This window comes from Sclerotinia sclerotiorum, genomic scaffold, assembly GCF_000146945.2.
Source record: "Sclerotinia sclerotiorum 1980 UF-70 scaffold_9 genomic scaffold, whole genome shotgun sequence".
Classification (NCBI taxonomy): domain Eukaryota; kingdom Fungi; phylum Ascomycota; class Leotiomycetes; order Helotiales; family Sclerotiniaceae; genus Sclerotinia; species Sclerotinia sclerotiorum.
Window position 1 is genome coordinate 1328630 of NW_001820827.1, and position 21431 is coordinate 1350060.

Here is a 21431-nt window from a genome sequence, read left to right on the forward strand (position 1 = left end):
ACATTTGTACGCTTGAATAAGTCTGTGTATTACCAATCAGGTAAAGTCCATGCTGAGCTCGGCTGAGCAATACATTGATGCGGTTGGTTGTTTTGAGAAATCCGACTTTCTTATCCTTGTTACTTCTCACAAGGGAGACGATCACGACTTTAGCCTCTTCACCCTGAAAGTTGTCAACGGTTGCTATTCTGAAATGAAGTTAGCATTGCTATGTGTAAAAGTTATGTGTAGAGATTAGGACTTGCCGAAGTAATTCGCTCAACTTCTTCTTTTGAAGGGCTTTCCTGTCAGAAGTTTGGTCAAGTTTCTCTTCATGATCCGAGTCCGGAGCTATGAAGCCGTCTTTCACGAGCGTGTCCTGATCGCGATCAGATAGAACGATCTCAAAATCCTTGCGCATATGGTTACGTAGCTTTTGTAGTTGACCACTGTAGGGGGTTAAAACAGCAATATCGCTACTACTATATTCTCCTTGGCGAACAATATGCCTTACAAGTGCGGCGGTCATTTCGACTTCCCATTGATTGCTGTGAGACATGGTCTTATGCTCTTGATTTAGACCATCGTCCTGAAACTTCTCATGATCGAGCCAAAAAACCTATAGATATGTTTAGCTAACTCGATTGACGGGTGAGCAATAAATAGACAAAGGACTGAACAGTGCGATCCCGGAACACTGCCGCCACCGGTAAAAATTCAGGTAGAACTTACATTTTGGCGCATTCCAACAACATCAGGATAAACTTTAGTGCTGCCGTGATCGATAAGCTCGGGATATATGCGATTGATAAGTTTGGATATCTCGGGGCGCATTCGGCGCTGAATGTTTAATTGAGCAACGGGTAATCTGCTTCTACCATTTTGACCCACAGAGAGTCTCTCAAATTGGCTTCGATCAAGCTGATAAAGGGTTCCAGCTCTGCTTTCAAGAGATAGATCTTTGAAGTTGTTGATCTGAGGTCGGAGCTGTTCGTGGTCTCCAATCGATACTACATGTTCCACAGATGCTTTTGAGTATGTCAGTATTAAATCAGACCGATCATCAATATATAACATTGATGCTTAGACACACTTGTGATTGATATGGACAGAGAAAAAATGAGATGAGATGGCATACGTAAAAGTGTTGATAGTAGATGTGCTTCGAGAACTTCTCCAGCTTCTTCGCAGATTATGACCTTGGAATTAACATGTCGTAAAGTAGAAATTTTCCTAGCCAAGCCAGTAGTTGTGACACCAATTATCTGAGCAGTTTGCAAAACTCGTCGATCAACATCATCGTGGATGTTATGAATATTCTGACGCACAAGCTCGGAGCTTCTCACTGCTTCATGGAGATCATCCACAATGGTCTCGCGTATAGCATTTTTCCAATGATCTACCAAACGGAATCGGCTCGCAATACTGAGTGCATGAATATTGAGAGACGCTGTAGCCAATAGCTGATCGACGGTATATGTAGCCTGAGAATCTGTGGTTTGTTTTCCTTTCTTCTTCAACCACAAATCGAAGGGTTCGCCGCCAACCTAATATCAAAATTAGCATGGCCTCTGACCTGAGAGCCCCATGTAGTCAAACATGTCAAGCAATGAACAAGCAAAAGCCTGGCTATGTGCATAACAAAAAATCAGTACAACGAAGTGAAAAACAACTTACCTGCTCAAAACCTTCGTCATCAAAGCGACTGAACTGCCTATGAATATGAGGATAATGCCTAGCAATATATCCTTCCATCGATTTATAATCCGGCTGATCTTTGGTCTTCGACAACTTGGCTAACGATGAATTTATAAATTTTGCTTTGATCTCTAAACTTTCGTAGGCCTTTGCAAGCAGATAACGTTCGGACTTGGTTTGACTCTCGCCCTTGGAAACAACACGAAGATTTTTACCTTCGAGAATTGAGGATTTACTCTGACCTCCTATGCGGATAAGTTTCTCGATACCGGATTCCAGCAAGTGCTCCAAAAATTGATCTAAGGCATGATTTGTGTAGCATCTTTAGAGAAACATATGTTAGCATGAAGATGAAATCCAAGTTATGGAGATATGAGGCATGAGGCATGAAGAGATGAATGTTCAAAATAAAGAAGGGAAATAACAGTTTCGCCTGGACTGAATTGAGGAAAGGAACTGGGGAGGGGTATGCTACTAACACAATGATGATGGGTCCAGGTTGTTTCTTCATACAGTGTAATAAAACCTTGACCAGTTTCACACCCAGGAAAGATTTTCCTGTGCCTGGCGGACCTTGAATTTGGCAAAATTCGCGAACTAGTGCGGCTAGCAAAGCCTCACACTGTCCACGGTCGAGTTCGGTCAGCAGCTCAATCTTGTCGACGAGATTTGTATCATTTACAGAGCACGTCGAAGGGTCAATTCGTAGGTCTCCTGATGATTCATCCTTCAAAATAGGGCTAAGTGAAAATGCGAAGCCAGGTTTGCGAGCATACAGAGGCGGTGGGACATCAAGGATTGATCGGGAATTCCTAGTGCGATCTGGTAATATCCATTGGCGGAAAGGTAAGCGACCTAGCTTATGCATGTTTTGAAGGTTCTCAAGAATTGGAGAAACAGTTGCGAGAAGGACCCCGGGTATTTCGATAAGAACAGCCTCGGTCTTTTCCGTACTCAATCGTATTAAAGTATCCAAATCCTTTTGCCTCTGCGTGGCAAGCTTGGCAATAATTGTTGCTTGGTGATCATGAGAGACTAGATTATACTTGCTCTTGGGATCTGTCCGTTTTTCAGTGACAAAAAGAAATAGAGGGGTACACTTCGAGTGGCTGTAAGATAGCATGCACAACAAAATTCCTTCATCAAGTCTTTTGGACTCATCCCACCACTTGGATCTATCCTTTACAGATTTCTTTCTCAACCCTGCTGGCGGAGTAAAAGATATTTCGGCTTGCAAATCTCTTCTATCATCAAAGGTAATATATTGGACCCAAGCATTGTGGTAAAGATTGGCTCGCACGTTACCCAAATCGGGCTTGTGACGTCCCAAAATCGAAGGATCATCCTCAACCGCCACAATCAAACTTCCTAGAGCAGCCTTTAATTCACCAAATACATCGTGTCGGAGGAGACGGAAATGGGTATCTAGTAGTCTCGCAGCTTGGTCTGAAATGTAATGTGGCTGATCGGGGTCTGTCGAAGGAAGAAATTCAGGACTATCGCTACGAATCTCATCCTCAGTTGGCACTATCTCTATTTCAGTGATATCCAACTTATCATTGTCATGCCTATTCGACGGCATAATGATATCGCGTGGATAAGTTGACACCACCACGGACGTCGAAACGCCATTTATAGGTGTCTCCTCCCCTTCATCCAGTAGTCCCTTGGCTCGGGCGATCATTCCACGTATCTCTTGCATTCGAGTTCCTATAACAGTAGCAGTTACCGTTTTTTTATCAATGCCAATAACTTCGACACAGTTTTCAATCGAATTGACAGTGTCTACGACGCTGTCGTTGAATAATGCACGATGCTCTCGTCGAAGAAGCTCACGGAGGCAAGTGACCATCGCAACTAATACTCGCTCGATATTCTGCGTCGATGTACTGACAAAGAAGTCATGCGCCTCTAGTAAGTTTGAAAGTAAGGATTGGAAAAACTGTATTGCTCGAGACCCATTACTGCCACTGATGAGATTGTATAGTCGTCCAACAAAAGTATCAATAGACAGGCAGTCTAGAATTGCTTGGTGAACCATCACTTCTAGAAACGGCTGAGCTAGAACGATGAACATTCTCGCCCCACCTGCGCCTGATTTCATTTGCAGGAGCGCAAGAATATGTTTGGCTCCATGAAGCTCATCGCTATCAAGATCTCTCGGCAGCATTTGTTTCCATTCTCGATCATCATCATTCAAAATTCCTAGAGCGTCGGTCCACAACAATTTCATCGTGTGAGTATCGTTGACAACAGGCTCGCGTTTAATGATCCTCTTCCATTTATTGTAGTTGACTCTGGCGTGTTCTTGGATTGCACTTTCTTCTCGCCTTTGACGCGGTTGCTGATTATTGGAAGATGAGGGTTCTCCGTGCGAGAAGGAGCATTGCGCACGACGACACTCTCCTGTTCTCTGATAATCGAAGCAAATATCGGATGCTTCATTGCCTCTCCCTGAGTTCCCTTTACCTCTGCCTCCCCGGCTGTTTCCTCTGCTGCTACCTCCTCTGCTGCTACTTCCTCTGCCAGTATTTCCCCTGCTATTACCCCTCCGCGAGTTTCCGCTTGGCCACTCCACCATAATGAGTAATTTAGCAGCGGGTTTGCAGTAAAATTCAAGAAAGATTTTTTTTTTTTTTTCCAATCAAGTGTGCAATAATATAAGATGAGAAAACAATGAGATTTCTCACTGGAAAATACAAGAATATTCACTCAAAGATGCAGCATTGTGATTTTAAGACGGCTGAAATATCGATGTCCTGAAAATCATTGTAGGCCTCCAATCTGCGTTTGTCCAATAAAAGCAGCTGAAGGGTCGCATGCGAGGCTGGCGATTTCGTTGCGAATCAACAACAGACAGGCTTCTCGGGATGGTGCATAATCTGACAGACAAGCCCCGCATTAAATGTGCTTTTTCATCCTATGAGCAAGTGTTTCAAGCGAGTTGCCCGAGGCTGAGCACATTTGGGTAGTATTGATGGGATGCAAACAGCATTTCTTCAGCCAACGGTTGAACGGCCCATGTGCAGCATTATTCTGCCTTACAGAAAACAAACGGCAACACCAAGGTAGTTTTTTGGTGGCGGGGTTATTTGTTTTTCATGTGTAAGACATCGTTACCAATAAATTTGTCCACATTAAAAATTCGTAGACGCTGATGCTAACAACGCACGATTCTCCCGAACGGGATATTATTTTATCATGTAAACGTCGTTGCCCTCATTCAAACGAATCGCAAAAACAAGGAAAAACGGATGACGCTGTCCCCTTCCCGCAATTAAGGGGTCGAAATATTACAAGCCACGTCATGCGGCACAGAAATGAAGAATCTCTTTCAAGCTGTGGTACAATCCATATATTCGCCCATTTGCACCGCCGCCATAGATGGGCTGAAAAACCTGAACGTACTCTGCGTTTTCTACTATGATGGTATTGGAATGTATAGATGAGAGCGCTCGAGAGAAGTGGGTACGCAACCCATGAAACTCGCCGCTGCTGCACAGCTGATACTTAATCAATCAGAATCCCAGTTAAATCCTAAGGGATGTGAAATCCTAGCATATTGCGGTGCCAGACCGAGTCTGCCGAAATAAAAGTTGAGAAAAAGCAAGTGACTGTGCATTTGATGAAGAAAAATTGAAGGAAAGTAGGAAGGATGATAAAATGAGAACTTTGTGATGAGGTACAAACCTTTGGCATGAGACTTCTTCTATTTTCAAGGTTTGTCCTCTCCCTCTTAGACAACCTAGCACGTGAGTACCTGAAGGCTAACAACTTCCAAAACTTATGAGGAACCCCTACCATTTAAAATTTCCCTCACTTACTGTGAAAAAAGAAATTTCTACAACCGTGAGCGAAAGCTCACGTATATGCCATTCTCGGATTTGATATTACACACAGTTCCTTCAATTGAAAGAATCAATTGGGCGCCCGACAGCAGCTCTGCTGGTACCATGGTGGTAGGGTATCCTTTCTGGAGACGCTTGCCACAGGGGTTTGGACGCCTCATCAACGAGTTTTCCTAGATGAATAAGTGAACAACCTCATAGGAAGCTCCTTAATCATCAAGAGTTGTGGCGAGAAGCAACGGTTCGTGAATCTGATCTCGGATTTGTTACACACAAATTCTCAAATGCGCCATCGCAGATCGATGAGGAGATATGAACCGATACGGCGATGATTTGGCAAGATATTCTGTCTCCGGGATTCGAGGGAGCGCATCTAACTTCCTGATGGAGACGTGATCGTCCCAGAAAGACGGCATACTATCGTGAATCCCCCGAGGGACTTGATGTGTCGATGATCAGAAATTATCTCGGAGTTCAAAGGCGTGTCGAATCTCGACAGACATATCACGATGGCGAAGCTGCGAGAGAGACGAACAGATAACACGATTTCTACTAAAAGGGAAATACCCAAAAGGTCCTCGGAGATGTTGATTTTGACGATGGCCCATGCAGCCATATAACGGGGCGAACAAGTATGAAATGGGTATCTCAGCCCCATAGTCCGCGTTTTCCGCGAAGACCCTTAATTTAGGGCAAAAATATGGATGGCTCTAAAGGTCTCTCAGAAAACTTTTCCCCTTCCCGGGGACGGCCATTGCTCTTTCGACGTGCATGAAACCGTTACTCCACTTCCTAAGATCCGGGGCTGCTTACCTTTAGAAGGAAGGTCTTGTATAGTTGCATGTCACCCCTTCTTGAAGACTTACCCCCAAGGGGCAGCAGCAATCAATAATTTTAAAAACCTCAACCCTCCGCATGACTAGAAATGAATCCTTCTAAACGCCTTGAGGCTTTCACGATCGAAATTTGTCAATGCATTGTATGCATACCCTAGCTTACACTCTACGCCAATACCCGGTAGTGGACCTAGAGTGAAAGGGGTCCGCTACTGCAAACAACACCCATTAGAGGCGTGAAGCGGAAATTTCCAGCATATTTGGGAGGGGTTGAGAAGTTGATATCCACACCAAGGCCCAATATAAATTTCCACCATCATCTCAGTGCCAGAATTAATGCGGTTGAGATCCGAAGAAATCAAGGGACATTTCGCCGAAGAAAGCAAGTCATGGGAAACAGAGTAACAAATAAGTTGATAACAGATCTTCAAAACTTCATGGCTGTTGGGACACCAGGATAATTATTTTGCCACCAAAGATTTGAGTTGTCAACAATCCACCAAGGAGTCAGTGATCGAATGGTCCATTTGATTCTGTACATATTCTTTTGGGTCTTTTTGAAGGCGTCGCATACTCCGTACTACCTAGAACCTTCCCCAATACCCCACAGTGACACGACCGTTCTGCATCTCTTGCAGTCACATCCCATGAATCAGCAGGAGATTCGCTACCACGATTTTGTTGACTTTGCGAGATGATCTCTCTGTGGTTGAAACTCAAAAAAGAAATTCGGGATCAACATGAAGGGCCATCAATTGGCCCCTGGACGCTGCATATAGGTGTCAAGTATTCATCTCCATTTCAAAACCTTGAATTTGCACATCGCCATTAGACAGCTAAGTGAACCGCATTGGTGAAGATCATGAGGAATCGCACCGATTAGCATGCTGTCGGTCATTGAATAGCTCTCGGTAAGTAATTAGTAACGTGCGTGAGAGAGTTTACCAAGCCCAGCTATCTTGGTGGCCAGTATTTTTGGATACCATAATGGCGGCAAAGCAAAAGGTTCACACTAGTGATCAATTAAGCTTAGAGCATTCTTACACTGCAACGGTTTAATGGATCTTTCCGGAAGTGGATTGTATTTTGGAATAATATCGGCTATGGAAACGGACCAGTTATATCATGAGAGTTCTGAGAGATGGATCCTGGAGGGGTGAATTCAGCTGGATTTGTTTGGATGTGAACCTCAACCAAACTGCTGCTTAATACCTCCGTAGATTAGCGATCGCAATTCAAAGTCCGATAGTCGCCGCGATATCCGCGAGTCACGAAGTTTTCGGAGTATGACCATGTGTAACAAATATCATTCAATCGTTGATTTCATCGAGGGACAAGAGTTTTGGATTCGCGTCAAGGGTTACGGAGAGAGATAGGGAGGTATCAACTGAGAAGTGTCAAGATGTTTACTTTTCGCACGGAACATTTAATGAAGGTCGATACTTCTAAAACAGGTTCGATAGACGAAGCATTCGAGCAAAGTTAGGCATTTCAGGATTATGTTATAGGCCAAGATGCTAGAGTCGTAAGTGAGAAACCCTATCCGCTTTTACGATGTCGATACTACCGCTACCGAGCCTACTACATTATCGTATGTACCTAGGTAGTAGGTCGGTCCTAAGGAGCTCATAATTTTAGGTGTGTAACTGTACAGAAAGAACACTGAGCAATGAGAACAGATGTGTTCAGATGCTTTACTCCGTAGACAGACGTTCGGACATTCCCTTCTATTATTTTGATGAAACGGAGTTCCCGATCAAAAAGTGTGTGTCCCCATTCGCAAAGACCGACAGCGATACAGTACAGTATTGTTGTACAGCCCTCCTTCCTATATGCGATCCTCTCATAAGCCTCTATTTCCCCTCGAGACAAGGACAACTGTATCAAGCATTCCAAGAAGTCCCTCAATATCCGCCAGCCGATGAGTTACCGTAATAATACGTCAGCGTGCCTTTACTAACACCCAATTAGAATGCTCTGATAAGAAAAGGCTTGGCGACCAATTAAACGTCGATTTGGACCCCTGATATTTTATTTAGGCTCATGCACACGCGACAGTGATGATTAGTGTGGAACCTGGATCCTAGACCCCAGTCGATCACTTCCAAAAAAGTTTAATGAGTCTTTTCGCTGCCCGTTTGATGGTTGATACGTTACAACTTACTCCGTCCGTACGTTGCGATACAAGTCAAAGATTGATTTAAGATTGGTAGATCAAGAGGAGGTGAGAGAGCGATAACCAAGATTTCTTGAGGCTGACTGCGCATGATTTTTCTTATGTGGTGAGAGTTACACATACTAGATAGGTAGGTAGGTAGTCGTAGCACAAGATATAAGATTTTCCTGGATTTGGTTGACCGCTCAATCGTCCAATATCTTGTCTATCTGTGTGTCTGTCTGTCTCTCTTGTCCTCTGTTCTCTGTCCTCTTCTCGATATCTGTTCTCAACTTCTCTCGACTTCTCTGCATTATCTCTCACTAGGTACCTACTACCTTCCTACCACTACCGACACAACCTTCCGTGCATGCGTCAGTTGTGGCTGGAAGGGAAATTTTTCAGATTGACCAGTGTGCATGCAGCTTCGTATCCTTGAGGGCTTGAACAATTTGGGCTCACATCTCGGCACGAACTCCTTAAATCCTAGCACCTCCCGATGCTAATGGATCCCGTCTAATACCATTACGACCTTGTCAAGTCTTAGCTTTTCTCACTCCACTCATCTTGGTATCAGACTACTGGCCTGCCGTCCAATCAAACCCTAGTCATTGATAAGTTTTGATGCTTAGCTGAGCATCCTTTTCATCCATTTCATGTCGGAGAGTGGATTCGTTCAACGATGATACTGATTTCTGGTACATGGACCGAATTGGCGAGACTCGGAGTTAGCCCTTTGCATTTTTTGGCACATGGTTGTCGATGAAGAGATGCTCAATGGGGTAGGTATGTACGGTATAATTAATTACTATCAAAGATTGAATGAAAAAGACCCTCTTTTTTTCCCATTTTAACTTTCTCGCGCCTCTTTCGCGCCTCACAAAATGTCATGGTCAATCAATTGTATACGTTCGACGTCCCATACCATCCTTGAATCCGATTAGCCTTTTCAATTTACTAAACCACCAACGGCTACTTATCCATCTGTCTCCATATCTAACATTAGCCTTCGGAATATGTATTGGAACTATTATGTATACATGGCCATAATTAGTTTAAACTACTGGGTCTGTCTTGTGCGATGCACGCGTTTACAGGAAAGTCGTTGGGGCAGTTTTAAGAGGGTAGAGAAATAATGAGAGAGATGGATAACCTCGAAATTACCGTACGCGACTAGAGTGATCACTATACCAGCATCCCATCCCATATCCATATCTTAGCTTGATCCATTCTCCACCCCCTCCAATCTATACATATCAAATTGTTCCCCTCAATCCTCAATCTGAATCTCCATCTCCATCTCCATCCCAATTCAACAATCGACCACCGACAAACGTCAAACCTTCAAACTCTCTTCATTCCATCTTAACTCTATCATCAGATTAAAGTTAAAGTTCAACATCTTCATCTTCATCTACATCTGCTTCTTCCATATCTACCTAGTACCTACTTTTAATCGACAACCTACCCAATCTTACTTACCCTTTTTAACTTCTATCCTCGATCTTCAATCTTCGGTATTACAAAGTACGACATATACATTTACGACTATCTATCCAATCCTATCCTTCTTATTATCTTATTTCCAAGACACCGGATTCGAGAAAGGCTCATTTCCAATCATTGTATTGTGTGTTGCAAAATAAATCGGTACATTCACTGCATTGTTATCTGGACAAAGTTCCGGAGAATCAATTGGTGGACCGAGCAGCTTGCCAATCATCCAATAACCCGCCACAACATACAAAAGATCAAATAGAATCCGAATCCCGCCATTACTCATTATATCTTTCTGACTTTTTCCCTCTACGACACCCGAAGTCATACAGCTAAAACAAATACATCATAATAATAATCCTCCGACTCACCATTTATATTCCATTGATAATTTATCAATTGAATATAACGTGGTCAAAGTCAAACGTAAGATCATTTCTCATCAAACGGAAATTGATCTTTTTGTCCTACCAGTCCTACCCAAACTTCCCATTTCCGAGGCTTTGATTGTAAGGCCTACGATAACCGCATCATCAACCTACCTTTTTCTAGAAGGCGTACAACAAATCGCCGCCATTCGGTTGCTTTTATCTTGATTCGGACATCACCGATAAGAGTTAGAAATAACATTTCGCAAACTTCCCATCCTTCTCCTTCAACTTAACCTTCAAACTTGAAAGTGAAATTCATGTTCTTCGAAACAAATCAACAGACTCTCTACCCTCCTCCTACCACTTACGACTTGACAACGGAGAAATCAAAAGTCATGGCAACCGATTTCGCAATGCCTGTACAACAGTTCAACACATCTCCTTCCCAATATACTCTTTACAACGGTCACCAAATATCTCCAACGAATACCACACCTTCAACTCCCAATAATGCTTCACCCACCTCTCCAAGAAGTGGACTTCCAAATTATTTACCAACACATACAAGACAGTTGAGACCACCCAAGTCTCCATTGTATGTGCCAGCAGTTTTGCGACCCACCGATCCACCCAAGAGAATGATGAGACAATCACCACTTACTCCACCACAAAGTATGCATAGCAGCTTCGATGATTTGGAGAACGCGACAACATTGACAAGAAGATCGACTGGAGAGAGTGGAAAGTTTGGATTGGGCGCAATAACTGAATGTGAATGGAACGTCGAAGGGCTTGGAAAGGTGACAGCATTGCCGACGAGAAATCACTGGAAGGTATGTTAACAAAGTTCCCATTTATTTTTCTATGTCATTTTGAAGCAAATGGCAAAACTGCAGAACTGCAAGAATTCTCAAAAGGTTTGGGGGCATTGGAGGTATTTGTAACTTGTGCAAACAAATGTTGCAATTCCTTGATGAATATTACGTGCTTGGATTCCGCAATGGACAAATCATCCATGTCCAATAAATGCAAACAATTCCTCATCGCTTGGCGGGTCGCGTGCTTCAAAATTATCCACCTTGCATCCCAACATCTTCAATTTTTATTTTATAAAATCTATAAAATGGGATGCTAACTTTATCTTTTCTTCAGCCTGATTCCAAATCCTCCATTTGCGATGAAACAACCTGTACAAAATACTTCACCTACTTTACAAGGCGGCATCATTGTCGGCGTTGCGGAAATATCTTTTGCGATCAACATTCTGGTTACTCAGTTCCCCTCGATCAAGATGCCAATTATCATCCAAAGGGTACACCAAGCCGCTCTTGCGAACACTGCTACAATGGTTATAGAAGCTGGTCCATTGCACGATCCAGTCGATCCAATAGCGAAAGTTCTCAAGAAGAACCTACTACTCCAGTTGTCAACTGTATCAGAGGCAGAGTAGTTGATAACCTTCTCGGTGAACAATTGAAAGGTCCAGCTGAGAGTCTTCCTGCAAGTGTCCCAAGAGATTGGCACTGGAGTACCTTTTGAACGAATTATCGAAATTTACATATACATCTGGACGTTACGAATTCGACGAATTCCCTTTTTTTGATACCATATTAACGACAAGAAACGGCCCTATTTAATTGAGATGTAAGAACATACAACAAGAGTCTTCAAGCAATAACGACAACAACCTTTTCAACAATCCAAAGTTTACTTGCTCGTTTGATTTAGCTTTGCTAGTCTACTGCTTCATCACGTTTGATTACCCAAGATTCACTTTACATCTCGATATTTTTTTGCCTTAGCCTTTGTGCTTGAGAAATTTTTTACTTGCTTTATTCGTCTTCGATTTTTTGCAAGTTCTTGAGCAAAGATCTTTCTATACATCTTAGATTAATGATTTTTTTTTTTTTTTTTTTTTTTGTTTTTATGTTTGCTGTTGTTTTAGCGTGGGGTTTTGATACAATCATTCGCTTTTTATATCATCTAGACTTTTGATATTGGTGAATGAAAGGGAAGATATAGGAGTTTTTATCTGAGGGAGTGATTCTAATGAATGGCGTTTTCGGCAGGAATGAATGGAATGGAATGATCATTATGGGTATGGATATGGGTGAATGAAGATAGGATGGATGGATGTTGGTTGGGTGGGTGGATATACCGCGGGAATGATATGATATGGAATGGGATTGATGGTTGGGTTTTGGGTGATGGGCAGTTCATGAGATGAGCAGAGGAGTGGAGTTGAAGAAAGGGTGCTAGGCATTTTGCTAGCTAGCTGGCTTTGAACCTCGTCTTTTTTTTTTGGTGTGTGGTGGTTAGTTAAATTAGATACCAGATAGATAGCTTTGCTATAATGATATTTGAAGATTTCATGATAAATATGTTTGGTATCTTTATGGTTTTGTTTTTGATTAGTGATGGATGTATAGAGCGTGATGGATTTGTAATATATTAATAGTATACTACGCAAGCAGATCTTGAGATATTCAATATGAACCCTGGAATAGATATTTGCAGGAGGGGACAAGGGAGAAGAGGAAGAGGAGAAGGGGATAGGATACATCATATTTGTATTTGTATTTATATTTATATTTATTCTTGAAAGGAAAAGTGAAAAAGTGAAAAAGAAGAGATGAAGAATTATATTTATATTTATATAAAATTAAGCATTTAAATATATAAAAGTAACCAAATATTTTTTTTTTATAAAAAATATAACAAGTATAATGTTACGACGGCTATCTTCTACGCCGCGTCACATGACTAAACCAAGGTAACGTGATTAAGTCACGTTATGGACCGCTGAGGAACGCTGGCTGTCCAGGACCGCGCAGCGGTCCTGGACAGCCATAGGCATGAAGGTCTATATAATCAAGATGGATTTCCTTTGTATAGAGCTTCGTGCTCAAGATCAATCATTTAGTATACTCTACTATTAGTTACAAATTGCATATCATTATTGCCCTTACTTAAGTCCCTGCTTGACGCCTAGTTATAAACCACCTCGAGAGCCTAGAGCACTTCCACGTGATCTAGACGGCAAACCTTGTAACATATAAATTACAATTGTTTAATCAAAAAAAAAAAAAAAATTTATAACCTTGTAGATAGAGATTATATTTATACATCCAGTGTCCAATTTCAATATTCTAAATCCTTTCATTTCATTTCATTCTTGGTATATTATATAATATTATATAATATAATATACCTCATGCTTTCTTTCTCTCTTTCATGTTCCAACTTCCTATTCTTATAACCATGTATATAAATTCAAATAGATAGACGCCTTTAAACTCCATGCTTATCCATCCATACCTAATATCATATCATATCATATCAAATCAGAACGAAACAGAAAAGGACTCCTTATCTCTCCAAACCCGGAAATCTGTCTGACTTGTTGACCACTCGAAAGAGTTTATTGATTCTGGCGATGAGTTTCTTGGCTGTTGTGAGTAAGAGTCTTCGGACTGGCAATTTGAGGTTCTACCCTGTCTGCCTGTGTGTTGTGAGGGGAAATGTATCGAATCTCCAATAGCTGAGATACTGGAGTTGTAGATGGGGAACGCGGTAAAGGGAACCAAACGGGAGAAACGAAAAGTAAAGGCCTCCCCTTTCCTCAAACTTTTCCTGCCTATTCTCCTCAACTCCGCATCATACTCCCCCCTCTTCTATTCTGCATCTTCAAATGGTTGGAATATTCGTGTCTTCCTCATCCAACTTCACAACACCCCTATCGCATAACAGGTGGTCTTCCTTCCCTATTCCAAACAACTCTACTTCTTACCCACTCAACCGCTTCCCTCACACCTGTTCCTCCTAACGCACTAATTGGTAAAACCCTACTATCCCTAATCCCACCACCTCCTTCTCCCTCAAAAACCCTTTTCACCAATCCTTCCTTAATCCTCACTACTTCTACACAATCCTCTCTATCCTGTTTATTCGCCAATACCAACACAGGTACCCCTTCCGTTTCCACACTTTTTAACACATCTTCCAATACCAATTTACATTCCTCTAATCTCCCTACATCTTTATTCTCAGAATCAGAATCAAGATCGGCAAGATCACCAGAACCAATATCCGTACTATCGATTATGAAAACAATGGCATGACAACTGGTGTAGTATGATTGCCATAATTTGCGCAAAGAGTGTTGACCACCTATATCCCAGATCTTTAAATACATATCTGGAAGAACGATAGTGGAGACATTTTGACCAACGGTGGGGACAGTCTTTAGTTGTGACGGATCTGCGGGGGAGGGGTCATGCGGGGAATAAAGGGATTTGATTTGAGTATGGAGGGTAGTTTTGCCTGCATTGTCGAGACCAAGGAGGAGGACGGAGTATTCTAAGGGAGAGGTTAACTCTTGAATGGAAGAGTAGAATTGAAGAATCATGTTTGTAGAGCGACCTGCGATTGAGAAAGCTATAAAGATTGTGCAATTCATATCTGCCAACTGAGATCTGACTTTCACTGAATCATAACCTCACATCCTAAGAGCTCGCACTGACGCAAAACTATTGTGTGGCAGAAACCCAAAGAGTATATAAACAAATGAAAAGCTGAACTAACCCTCTTTACTAGTAGCGTATCGATATAATCCCTTTGCTAAATGATACATCTCGACTTTGATGATTGTGCAATCTGCACATGCCAATTTTACCACCTTAGGACTCTCAAAGTAACGCTCCACGTCTAGAGAAAGTATATCACTTTTCGCGGGTTGGAAGCAGGAACTCTCCAGGACCTCCAAAGAACTGTCTCCGGAGCTTCAGAGACACTATTGAGTTAGGGAAGCCGGTCGTTTTGAACAGGTTAAGTGACGTATGCACAAAAAAATGCAGCCAGAAATCGAATTAGGTGCTAGGGAAGTGCTTCACCTCAACGTCGATCTCATATAAGAAAATACGAAGATTCGCAGATAGAATTGAGTCCTGCAAAACTGTTAGTGAGACATCAAGTCTCTAGAAGAAATGTGTCGCGACGACCCTCACCTAAGCCTTGACACAAGGCTGAATGACGCTAACCTTAAGCCTGCATGACGCGGAAGCTAGTGGACCGTAGCATTAGCGCCCTCACGTGTCAAACCGGCCAACAACATCAACATCTTAAGAAATTGTGTCTTAAATTTTGTGATTATGCTTTATAATTTATGAAACTATTTTCTTCCGTTTTGCATGAATCGTTTTTCAGTGACTTGACAAAACGTGGGTGTGAAAATGGCTCCCGTCGAAATTGATCAGGATCCAAGGTATTATATTCACATTCATATTCCCATGATTCGTTGTCTAAAATAGTATTTGATAATATACAAACGGGAATACTGACATATATATAGTTTTCTTCCGACTTTGCAAATAGGAGGACATATACTCTTAATAATATGTCTGACAGCTCTCGTTTCTCGTACCATGTATCGTTCATATCTTGCACTTCCACCTTCATCAGCCACAAGACATCGTCAACATTTGAGACGTGACCATGTTAAGATATTCATTAGTTTGGCTTTATTGGGTTTAATAACTGCTGGGTGGTTTGGTGTGAGCGGGGCAAGTTTGAGCTATAGGGTTTGGGCTGCTGAAAGAGGTGTTGAATTACCTGATAGGTTTGTTTTTAAACATGTTCATGAAGTTGGCTGTTTGTCATGAAATATACTGACTATGAGTACAGTTTCTTTGGTGATAAGGGAGCATTTCGTCTAGGCCAACATCCAGGCCGGTTTGATATCATCAGATGGCTCAATGATACGCCTTTCTACCGTGATAACCTTGAAATAGTCGCGGAAAATGCGAAATATTTCTGGTGGGGTCAACAAGCTAGTTTTGCTATGAATTCTTTTAGTACCTATGTTGCAATTGAAGGACGTCGAAGAAATATCTCAAATTTATGGGCATTCATTCTCCTGGGACAACTCGTTAATGTCTCATTTGCTCAAAATTTGTGGTTTGTGGCTATCTTGCTTACTCCAGTGCCATTACCAGAGAACGTGGATATCTTGACAGATACAAGGAGAGCTTTTGGAAGCGTGCATAAGTGAGTAACCATTTTTGAGATATTAAGGAAGATATGTTGACAGTCATCATCTAGATTATGGTTTGAGAAGATTGTCCCACAGCGAGCAAATAATTGGCTTCCGAGTTCTGGATTCTACATTGCCTTACTTCTCTTTGGCCATGGTGCCATGTTTTTAACACCCTTCGCGGCAAATACATCCTCATTCGGGAAAATAGCACTGTTATCTGTATCACTTCCATTCGCACCATTATTACTTCCATACGTTATCCCTGAGCATTGGGGAACTACGTACGATCATCCACATAAAGCTCACTCCTCATACATGGGAGTCTTCCGTAGTATCTCAGTCATATCTTCGATCCTTCATTTTAGAACCACAGGTTTGGCTCTACTTCACAATACACCGGAGAATCATTATTACCGCCACAGTATCCTTCATCCACTCGAAAAAATTCATCGGTCAAACACAAATCGCATATTCAAAGCACTTGAAAGAGTCTTAGGTTCAATTGCAGATCATCCTGCTGTAGGGTCAGTGGGATATGATGTTCTTCTCTCGGGTTTAAGTCTTGGAACTTGGTCTGCTATCAGAGCATTGGATGGTAATGAGATTTTGCGAGTGGTCATCCCTTGGATGAATAAGTCCAGTACAGGAGTGAAAGTCAAGGAGGAAGTGGAGAGTACCGCTAAATCGTAAGAACTTCTGTTTTGTATTACGAAGATATGATAGCTAATAACCTCAAAGAACTGATATATCTCCACTTCGTCGTCGAGGCCGTCCTAGAAAATCTACCAAATCCCAACAAGATACTACATATGTCCCAACACCTAGTACTTATGCAGGTGCAACTGAAGGTGATCAGGATGGAGATGAGGATTGGGAAATTTCTGCGCTTACCTGGGGTATAGTATCTGCTGCAGGTCTAGGTGTTGGTAGTGCTGCGGTTTATGGTGCGGAAATGACTGCTAGGTAATGGATTTTCTGCAAGGGGAACAGGATTACAAATGATGAATTATGATGGAACGTTAATGGACGAGATGACGATGGTGATGGAGTATACAAAAATGGAGTTTATTGGTAGGATTTTGTGATTACATTGTTTGGTTGTGGGTTGTCGGTAGCGCAACACCGCTCCAAAGAAAAGAGGTCATTAGTGAACACCATTATTAGCCCAGTCCTAAATCGATATTTACCCATCAACCTTGGGCTTATGCCATCCATAAGTCTTAGAATAAATAGGTAGGATCTTAGTATATTCTCATCTTTAGTTATTATATTTATTATATTGCTTTGATGTATTAGGTATATGTAATATAATAATTACCTATCTAGTAGCTGTGGAAAGATTCAGATTCAGGTTCAGAGATGGATCATTCCTTTTATGAGGAAATTTGTCCTGAGGTGTAGAGAACAGGAGATGTAAATTACCCATTTCTTAGGATTTGCTGATGTATGAAATAGTTATGTAGTGAAGTGAATGAAGAGATGCTGGATGAGATTACTTGGTACAAAAACTCGCTACATACCTAGTACCTAATTACACGTAACCTTCTATCCAAGTCCTTTTTGTATTGATAGATAACCCTGATGATATTCGTAAATAAGAAGTCTTAAATCGGACAGTATAACAATAAAATTATATAAGTAAATATTATATTTAGCAAGCTAGAACTCATAAAGTCTGCAAGACTACTTGAGGTTGGTATCACAATACCTATCCATTACTTCCGTAAAATGAAAGGGGGAGCTCACTTTTGAATTTACAGATGTGTGGTTTTGTGGTGGAAATTGATGGTTTGGGTTTCGGAGGGGATGGAGGTAAGGTTGGGTTCTTGCTTGCAGCGTTCTATTGAATCGTTACATGATATCTAGGAGGGAGGTACTGTTCATTTTGACAGTTGTCCGTCCCTCCATTTAAATACTAGAAGTTTCATGATATATCCTCAGTTCACTTCCAACCACCCTCCCGCACACCCACCATATTCACTTCTCTTCACTTCCTCCGTTACTTCACAACCACAAAAGAAAAATACCTCCTACATCATCCTTCAACAACCCTCAAAACTCCAGAGAAAACAAAAACAAAAAAAATAACACCGGCCGCCATAATCCGCGAAAGGTCTCTCGCTATTTGGGATCATCTTGAACCTATTAATACGCAGTAAATGTGCGAACTTGAACCGCTACCGCTGTGCTAGAAGCAAATGCTGGGCCGAGGGATATTGGGTAGTTTCGGTTTATGTAGATGGAAGGGAAGGAGGAGGGATTCACTGGATGGTAGTGCTGGGGAGCTGTGGAAAGAAATAGTTTATGAAATAAATTTGTTTGATGTCTGAGTATAATGTTATGGATGAAGGAAATGTCCTTCTCCTGGTAAGAGAGTGATATTCCTTTCACAAAGCTTTTTTAATTCGAGTTGTGATTGGCGATTGGGAAGACGCTTCGAAGGAAGAATACTATACCCTACATGAACATGAAGTCTTCCAACATCCGAGCTGATCTAGAAAACTGAAGAGTAATCCAATATACTACATTTTAAGTAAAAAAAAAGCTCTTCACTAATTCTCTCGTTTCCGTAACCAAAAAAGAGTATATAATTATAACTTTTATAACCTTCAAAGAAGACACATTCACATAAGATGTATCTGAAAAGTGTCTGGAGACTCACTAGATATGCGGCCAAGTACCTTTCATCTTCATAGCTGACTCTTCCCATTATTTCAAAGCTATAGAAGGGTACATAAGCTGAAGCGCGAGAGTTAACGTTGCTGCGAGCGGGTCATTAATGATTGATTACTTCCCATCTATCACTAGCATCACCTGAAGATCTGAGGAACAGATCCTTTCAACGGTACAATCAAAATATTTCCGACCCAAGTTTGGAAAAACTCCGCCTCTACTACCATGACCTCTAGGTGCTGTATAAATCCATGAGCACGAGATCAATTTATTCGTAAGTACTGTTCCGCCATTGACTGTCTACTATCATTGATGGGATTTATCCTTAACATAGATTTCAATGCTCAACTGTACAGTTGAAGAATTTAAGTTTCTTGTTAGATATAGCATATTATTGATTCTTCGCCTATATCAACTCCTAAATCTTCTCTATGATATACTGGTTTGCCTTATAATAGGCCCAAAACACGTCTTTAGAATGTTGATTTTTGAAAGTGGAATCTTGATTATTGAAGATATATAGTTAAGTAATGGGAGATTGGTCTTGTTAAAGAGTTGTTGATGAAGGATAAATTAGATTTGAGGTAAGAAATATAGAAGATTCCTGAATGTGTTCTGATATGCGACTGTTTCCCCCTTTGTTAAGGTTCACTTGAAATCGATTTCGAGGAGGGGTGGAGGGATTAATATAACAACTTCATTAGCGACAACACCCTGACCACAGACATGATTTCTACTGAGGATAACGTCCATATCACCAACATCATACCTACCATCTCGACCAATATCTTCGTTATCCCTCTCTTCCCCCTTCTCAACCTTCTCTCAAATTCCTCCAGCATCTGCCTCCTCCCCTCACTGAAACCAGCATAAAGATAGATGGATTATCATCATGATAGAATGAAACGTCTTCGCTCATAGAATCACTCCCTGCTCCTCCTTCTTTTCCCACCCCTCATCATCCGAACCACAAACTACCATATCTTGAATGGAAGAGATATCCTTCTTCCTTTATGATCAAGAATCCCTTATGCCATGGTTCTGCCCAATGTTAGAATTTTCCCCTCTCTTTACAAAATGTGATCAAGGAGATGACGTCCTCTTAATCTTTGCGATTAGATGTAAAGGTGTCTTCGTTCTCACTTGTGCGATATTATCGATCTCTTCATACAAGCCGAATATACATCTTCTTGATTATTTCATCGATCCTTGTTATGCTATCCCTACCATTTAAGAACACGACACCATCATGGAAAACTCATCCGAATACGTAAAAATCTCGATTCGAATATGATAGAAGAGTTGCTGCTATTACCAGCATTCGTTTGCGGTCCATCATGACTTTTACCAGATTGAGAACGTAGGATTTAAATTGACCTAATGTAAGGTACCGTCTACAACTATCTCAATCGCGAGAGATGGGTCACATAAGATATAGAAATGAGCTCAGTGACATTACGAAAGTGCCGTAGGTTATTTTCATGACGGATCATCCATATAACCACACGTGACTCGGAGCTTTTCCGCGAAGGAACATTAAGAATAAAAAGAAACTGGGGAAACAGAACGCCTTATGATTACCTAATCGAAGGTCCGTGTAACGATACTGTACTGGAGGCAGCGGCTGCCTGAGGTTCGTCGGTTGGTAGTTATGGGTTAAGGCTTTATCACTGGTATTCACTTGGAAGTGAAGTCGTTACTAGATCAAGTAGAATGTAGGTAAACTAATTGATAACTAAGTTGAGCACGAAGCTCCTATACTATGAAACTACTCTGACTACATACTCTGAATAACTATTGAATAGCCTGAATAGATTGGTCTACCCGGGGCTATCCCTTAGACTGGATAGACCAGTCTATCCAGTCTATTTATCACGTGATCATTATTTGCCTCAGGACACTAATCCTAGGATGATTCGTTTCCTAGGATAATTTAACTCCTAGGATGATTGTGCTGGGACAATTATCATCCTAGGACGTTTTATCCTAGGACACATACTATTCTAGCTCACCCGGATCTCCCAGAACACTTGTCCTATACCATTGTGGTTGCCTAATCGTTTGTCCTAGGACATTTATCCTAGGACACCTTATCCTAGGACACCTTATCCTAGGACACCTTATCCTAGGACACTTATCCTGGACACTTATCCTAGGATTCCTAGGATCCTTATCGGAGCCGATAAGGAACCCCCCGTAAACCGCGGTTAGATCACATTCCCCCTGTTTTCGGCAGCTAAATCACCGACACTCATAATACTACCGTAACCTAAATGTTACGACAGGTAACAATTAGGTCACAGGATTAGTAATAACACGTGATGCAAGGACTCGAAGAGC

At 41.6% G+C, this 21431-nt stretch overlaps 7 protein-coding genes across 7 annotated transcripts; 4 read left to right on the forward strand and 3 right to left on the reverse strand.

The window, feature by feature from the left end:
• Nucleotides 1-208: 208 nt before the first annotated feature.
• SS1G_07430 (hypothetical protein) lies at nt 209-4258 on the reverse strand (the record flags this gene model as incomplete). The annotated part of the gene is made up of 5 exons (XM_001591933.1): nt 209-598; nt 712-1007; nt 1118-1526; nt 1657-1999; nt 2157-4258. 5 exons carry the CDS (start codon nt 4256-4258, stop codon nt 209-211), a joined length of 3540 nt encoding a protein of 1179 aa, XP_001591983.1.
• Nucleotides 4259-5518: 1260 nt separating this feature from the next.
• On the reverse strand, nt 5519-6141 carry SS1G_07431 (predicted protein; the record flags this gene model as incomplete). Its single annotated transcript, XM_001591934.1, has 2 exons — nt 5519-5698; nt 5944-6141. 2 exons carry the CDS (start codon nt 6139-6141, stop codon nt 5519-5521), a joined length of 378 nt encoding a protein of 125 aa, XP_001591984.1.
• Nucleotides 6142-7348: 1207 nt separating this feature from the next.
• SS1G_07432 (predicted protein) lies at nt 7349-8296 on the forward strand (the record flags this gene model as incomplete). Its single annotated transcript, XM_001591935.1, has 3 exons — nt 7349-7414; nt 7582-7645; nt 8067-8296. The coding sequence occupies 3 exons, from the start codon at nt 7349-7351 to the stop codon at nt 8294-8296; spliced, it is 360 nt and encodes a 119-aa protein (XP_001591985.1).
• A 2501-nt stretch (nt 8297-10797) lies between these two features.
• Nucleotides 10798-11923, forward strand: SS1G_07433 (hypothetical protein; the record flags this gene model as incomplete). Its single annotated transcript, XM_001591936.1, has 2 exons — nt 10798-11217; nt 11537-11923. The coding sequence occupies 2 exons, from the start codon at nt 10798-10800 to the stop codon at nt 11921-11923; spliced, it is 807 nt and encodes a 268-aa protein (XP_001591986.1).
• A 2197-nt stretch (nt 11924-14120) lies between these two features.
• SS1G_07434 (hypothetical protein) lies at nt 14121-15017 on the reverse strand (the record flags this gene model as incomplete). The annotated part of the gene is made up of 2 exons (XM_001591937.1): nt 14121-14743; nt 14969-15017. 2 exons carry the CDS (start codon nt 15015-15017, stop codon nt 14121-14123), a joined length of 672 nt encoding a protein of 223 aa, XP_001591987.1.
• Nucleotides 15018-15807: 790 nt separating this feature from the next.
• On the forward strand, nt 15808-17385 carry SS1G_07435 (hypothetical protein; the record flags this gene model as incomplete). Its single annotated transcript, XM_001591938.1, has 4 exons — nt 15808-16001; nt 16067-16429; nt 16484-17104; nt 17157-17385. The coding sequence occupies 4 exons, from the start codon at nt 15808-15810 to the stop codon at nt 17383-17385; spliced, it is 1407 nt and encodes a 468-aa protein (XP_001591988.1).
• A 2736-nt stretch (nt 17386-20121) lies between these two features.
• Nucleotides 20122-20325, forward strand: SS1G_07436 (predicted protein; the record flags this gene model as incomplete). The annotated part of the gene is made up of 1 exon (XM_001591939.1): nt 20122-20325. The coding sequence occupies one exon, from the start codon at nt 20122-20124 to the stop codon at nt 20323-20325; it is 204 nt and encodes a 67-aa protein (XP_001591989.1).
• Nucleotides 20326-21431: the final 1106 nt, after the last annotated feature.